This window comes from Scylla paramamosain, chromosome 14 (assembly GCF_035594125.1).
Source record: "Scylla paramamosain isolate STU-SP2022 chromosome 14, ASM3559412v1, whole genome shotgun sequence".
NCBI lineage: Eukaryota > Metazoa > Arthropoda > Malacostraca > Decapoda > Portunidae > Scylla > Scylla paramamosain.
In genome coordinates this window covers 23,853,923-23,859,922 of record NC_087164.1, presented here as the reverse complement: position 1 = coordinate 23,859,922, position 6,000 = coordinate 23,853,923, and the positions used below count along the sequence as shown (strand labels likewise).

Below are 6,000 nucleotides of genomic sequence, written 5' to 3'. Positions count from 1 at the left end.
ATGCAGCTAACATATGCTGTCTCCACTACTCACTAGATTCTTGTCACTTCACCATATCAGTCTTATGCTCCTCTCTTACACACACACACACACACACACACACACACACACACACACAGCCGTTCCCTCCACATTCTAAATATTTGTTCCCCACACACGTAACACTTGCTCCCCATTCACCGAGTATATTTGATCCCCAAACATCTAACACTTGTTCCCACACACCTAAACATTGGTTTCCCCACACACCCACACAACAGGCACCTGTCCCAACCACAACCAACAGTTGCTCCTCTACACGTCCGATAACCTGCTCCTCGAAGCCCCAGCCCAACGGAACGTTCATACACACACACACACACACACACACACACACACACACACACACACTTTCCTTCGTTCTATTGACATTTCCACTGACGAGGTCGAAGACAGTGACACTAAGAAAGACCACGACCAGTCTTTGGTTCGTCGGCGAGACACAGGTGTACTGGTGCCGAGGGGACTCACATTACACGCTGAGGAACAAATTTATGCTGGCCAGGTGCAAGTCCTTAATGCGCTTGTAAAAGTTAGTGACACTCGGGTTGAATACATTCGCGCTAATGCAGCAGTAAACATGTCGCCGCGCCCCGTGTAAAGAGAAAGCTGGTGTGATTGACTGTGACAAAGGCTGACGTTTACACGAGCCTGGCGTCCTCTGTGGAGCGTGTAAACCAGCACCCCGGGGTGGAGGTATGTAGAGGCGGGCAGGTTGTAAATCACCTTGCTTCGCTCCGCCTCACCTGTCACTCATCGAGGCTCCTCCTGACACTAATCACTGTCACCCTCAGGAATTATGCACTTTTTCACATATGGGTGGCGGGACACTTGGGAAGAAACATCGTGCAACTCTGCTTGTTGCCCGTAAAAGGAAAACAATAAAAAATGTAAGCTGTGGCGTTAAGTGTCCCGGGTTTGTTCACCATCAGTAAAACTCGTCCTCACTGCCTTGATTATATTTTATGCGTCGAAGGTCTGAATTCAGGCTCGTATCAAATTACTGGGAGTGAGAGGCAAATCGAGACTTGTGAACGGGTTCCTCCTCCTCCTCCTCCTCCTCCTCCTCCTCCGGGACGGCCTCGCGGCAAGGCTGGCCGAGTGGCTGAGCGGCTTGGCCTGCCTGTCACCGTTACTACACCTGAGATCTGCCGGCGACACATACACCTGTCCCCGGCCCTCCCTAGCAGTGTAATACCTGTCCACCTCCAGTCAGGGGCGAGACGCAGAGACACTCCCTCGAGCCAAGAATGTGTATGCATGCATGTTCCTACAAGTGAATGGCAAAAGACGTCAGGCTGCTGCAGGGACATTAGGATAAACTAATTTTTTTTGTTACACACACACACACTCTCTCTCTCTCTCTCTCTCTCTCTCTCTCTCTCTCTCTCTCTCTCTCTCTCTCTCTCTCTCTCTCTCTCTCTCTCTCTCTCTCAAATAGAACCACATGTACCCGTGTTGTCGCTCCTCCCACCTCAGCGAACCCCCTTCCAGTGAGATTTATACCGTTCGTCAATTATTTTTTCTCTGTTTTGGCGGATCGAGATAAATGAAGCAAGTCCCGTTGAGAGACGCGCCGTGTCACTCCACGTCACATGCCAAGTCCCGCCGTCCCCGTCTGATACATATCACTGGGAGAATGTTTAGCCGAGCCATTTGACTGACTGACGACAAAAAAGGAAGGAAGAAAGAAAAAAAAAAAGGCGAGCACCGTTGTAGTGACTAGCAAAAACTATATATTTACAACTCGGGTAACGAAGACCGTAAATCGATACATGGGAAATATCACCTTGCTGGGACCCCGGGAACTTGTGTTGCTTTGTCCCTCAGGAGTGAAGCAAGAGTAGAAGATTAAGAGACATGGGAAGTGAACAGAATAATAGTAATGATAAATGTCTGGCAAAAAAGGGACACGGCTGATGTGGAGGAAAGTTACGTAGCAGGTACAGATGTGTGACAAGGACATGATTGCTGTGAGAAGACAGACGTAGTAGATACACAGATAGAAAATTAAATTAAAATAGTGTGAATGAAAAAATAAATATTGGTGTGAAGTAAAGTCATGTAGTAGATACAGTGATATAAAAAGACAAAAAATATTGGTGTGAATAAAAAACGTGACATGATTGGTGTGAAGTAAAGGTACGTAGTAAATACACTGATATTAAAAAAGAAAAATGTATATATGTAGTAAGTTAGAAAAAAAATAGCTAGAAAAATGCATAATTTCCGTGCAGTAAAGTTACGCAGTAGATACAAATATGAAAACACAAAATAATGTGAATGGAAAAATGGAGATAATTGCAGAGGAGGCAGACGTAGTAAGTCTACAGATATTAATATATATGAAGGAAATGCACCGAAAAAAAAAAAAAAACATGATTGGTGCGAAGTAAAATTATGTATTAAATACTGAAATACCAAAAGAAAAAAAATACATATTAATCTGACTGAAAATAAATAAAGGTAAATATGCATAAAACATGATCGAGATGAAGGCAAACATGCACACGTAGATAAGAAAATATAGAGAACCAAAATTAGTATATACAAATGTGAGAAAAAAGAGCGGATACGAGTGACTTGAAACAGACAAGTAGTTTATGAAGACGTAACAAAAATGAATAGGAAGAAGAAAGGTACATGATTGGTATAAAAAGGAAAATTGAGTACCTGTCGCTGCGTCGTGAACTGGTTTGGCGTGCAGCAGGTGAACTCAGTGTAAAAGAAAAGAGAAACTGATAATAAAGACATGTTCGGAAACACAGCGGGAAACGCCTTCAGAACTAGTTAGCCGTGCTGTAATTTCCCCAACAAAGAAATTGGACAGTTAACGTGTGTGTGTGTGTGTGTGTATGTGTGTTTTGTTCTGTCTGTCTGTCTGTGTCCGTCTCTTTTTGTTAGGCTTTCCCCTCTCCTCTCCTCTGTCTCTCTCCTCTCCTCTCCTCTCCTCTCCTCTCCTCCATTTACTGTTCTAACACTTCGTCGTCCCATCACAAACAGGAGCGGCCCCAGAAAGATGAACTGACGTCTGTGGCCAGAGTGGAGAGGCTGCGAGTCGAAGGGAACAGAGACTGGACCATCCATCATCACGTTATCAAGTGAGGTCAGATATTTTGGGGTGTTCTTCCATATATCCTCTACCCTATAGATCACAAGAGTCGAAAGTAACAGTTATTCCCGACATATATTCCCGCGTGTGATCTGACCTCGCGTGGATTCTGATGGAAATGTTGAGTAATGGGTTAATGTCCGTATTGAAAGAGGGACAAAAAGGAAAAATGTGACTTTCATATTGTGACTGGAATTGCAGCGACATGAATTTGGGCTCAGTTCGGCGGGATAAGGCTTCATAGTTGATTAAAATGTGAAATTGGATTGTGGGCGGAAAGTTAAAAGGGGAAAATAATCCTTCGTGACATTCCTCCTCATCCCGTCTGGACACAGGTATGCGTGTTTCATCCGCCTCTCATCGGGGGACCTAATCCTTCCCCCGGCTGTAGGTGTACTGCTCTGTGTCCTGGCTATGCATCACCGCCAACCCTTGATGAAGTGTGTGCCTGGAATGACTCTCAGAATTAAAGAGAGGAGATCAATGTCACTCAATTTAAAACTTATCTTCGTCACGTCTATATTTCGTTACTAAGATAACATTAAGTACACCAAGATGCTCGTTTATATAGGCAAGAGAAATGGAATCCCTCTCGCGCGTTACACACACACACACACACACACACACAGAGGGAGAGAGGGAGAGAGAGAGAGAGAAGGGATGAGAAGGAAGGAGAGGAGAAAGAGAGATGCTTCACCTGTTGATTAACCAGGCATTCACTATTCCCTTTGTGGTCTTATTCCCCAGCACAAGACCCCTGCTAGATGTACCTGACGGTTGTACATCCTCGTGGCTACACCTTCGCTTCTTTAGTCGTGTCCTTTCAACAATTCACTTATCATACCAGCCTTTACTCGACACACAATCAATACACAATTAGTTTTATCATCCAACCCTCCCTGCGAAATTATTCCAAGAATGCAAAGCTCTCCCGGTTCCTCTCCCCTCTCCTCCTGTCGCGGCTGTTCACTAAGCTATTCCAGGAATGTGCCGCGTCTCACATGATCTGTCTCCCTCCACTGCTGCTCCACACAACATTTTCTTGCGCAGCCTGTCGTGTGTTTACAGGTACAGGGGAGGTGCAGGCTTATCACAGAGGAATGTGCTGTGTTGATCTGTGTACACGCGGCTGACTGTGTGTTGTATGTTAGACTCTTCTTGATCTGAATAGAAATGGCCTTTTACTAGATATCTTTTACTTCAGATTCTTATTTACTTTTGTGTTTGCGTGATATATTTGTTTACTTTTCCTCGATTCAGTATCTCTTTTTTTCTTTCCTTTTTATCTAAATTGATGTGGCTAATAGTGAATACCTTTTATATCAGTTTATCTATTTTGTTTTATTTGCGCGTATATTTACCTCCCCCGTCTCTCTATTCTTTCTCTTTATCCCTCTCTTTGGTTATATTCCTTTATTCTCGAACCGTTCTTCTTCCCCATGATATACAAGTATTTATCTACATATATTAGCTATTTAATTATCCCCTCCTCTTCACACTATTTCTTTGTTTTCTCCATTTAGTCTTTTCCTGATTATTTTCTGGCATTAATTTTCCTCTTTTGTTTGAATTTATTGTTCGTTTTATCTATAAGTGTATATCATTAATTCACTTCCCCTGTCATTTTGCTTTTTTTGTTTTCCAATCTTCTCTCTTTCTATGTTATGGATTATTCTCAAGCACTGCTATTTTTTTCGTTCATACTAGTTTATCTTGCATTTATCTTTTTACATGTGTTATCAATTTTATCTTCCTGTTACAATATTTATCCATCAATGTGTATCAACTATTCACTTCCTTTTTTTATTTTTTTTGTTACCCTCTCGTCGTATTCAAGCGCTATGTAGTTTTTTTTTTTTTCGTTCATACAAGTTTATTATCTACATTTATTATCAGTTTACCTCTTTGTTACAGTATTTATCTATCAATTGGTATAATCTATTCACTTCCGTCTTTTTATTTTTTTAGTTTATATATTTATTTTATTTTTTTCCTTACCGTCTCTCGTCGTATTTAAGCGCTATGTACTTCTTTTTCGTTCATACTAGCTTATTATCAACATTAATTACAAATTTCCCTCCCAGTTACATTATTCTTTCTCTCTCTCTCTCTCTCTCTCTCTCTCTCTCTCTCTCTCTCTCTCTCTCTCTCTCTCTCTCTCTCTCTCTCTCTCTCTTGCTCTCGTTGATCATGTTTAATGCCCGAGCGGCAGTTCTTCCTCCTCATCCTCACTCCTGTTTTTCCTCACCGTGGTCTGCCATTAGGGTTATTACCGTGCCTGTTTTCCTTTCCGTTCCCCGTGTTCTTTTCCCGCGTTCATGCGTTGGCAGTGCTCATTAGCGTCAGCATTATTAGTGTGGCGAGCGGCGGCGAGCTTGTGTGGCAATCGAGGAGTCGACACAACACCCAACACACATCCCACGGTGCTCGAAACTTAACCTGTCTGATGCTGTGTGTTTCCCCAACTCCCCCAACACGCACACACACATACACGCACACACACGATAAAGTACAACACCGAACAGGACAAAAATACATAATTCCACTGTTGTTCAAAGTAAATATACGAATCAGCAGCATTAAATTTGTCACAGGTATGAGTGTACGTACGTAAGTGAGGTGTGGAGGGAGGGGAAGGAGGAGGGGGAGGTGAGGCACAATGTGGTAGAGAGCAAGGCGCGGACATGGTGGCTTGCATACAAAATAACCTACCATCTGGCGTCTTTTCTCTCTCTCTCTCTCTCTCTCTCTCTCTCTCTCTCTCTCTCTCTCTCTCTCCTCTCTCTCTCTTTCGTCTTTCTCTTTTGTGTGTTTTCCTCTCCTTTTTTTTCTTTTTTTTTCTTTTCTAT

General features: G+C 42.9%; 1 protein-coding gene across 1 annotated transcript in view; it reads left to right on the top strand.

Annotated features, from left to right (window-relative positions):
- Positions 1 to 6,000, top strand: part of LOC135107137 (uncharacterized) — a 41,211-nt gene that overhangs the window by 3,968 nt on the left and 31,243 nt on the right. Inside the window, exon 4 of the mRNA XM_064016847.1 lies at positions 3,043 to 3,140. Within this exon, the coding sequence (XP_063872917.1) occupies positions 3,043 to 3,140 (98 nt within the window). The remainder of the gene's footprint in view (positions 1 to 3,042; positions 3,141 to 6,000) is intronic.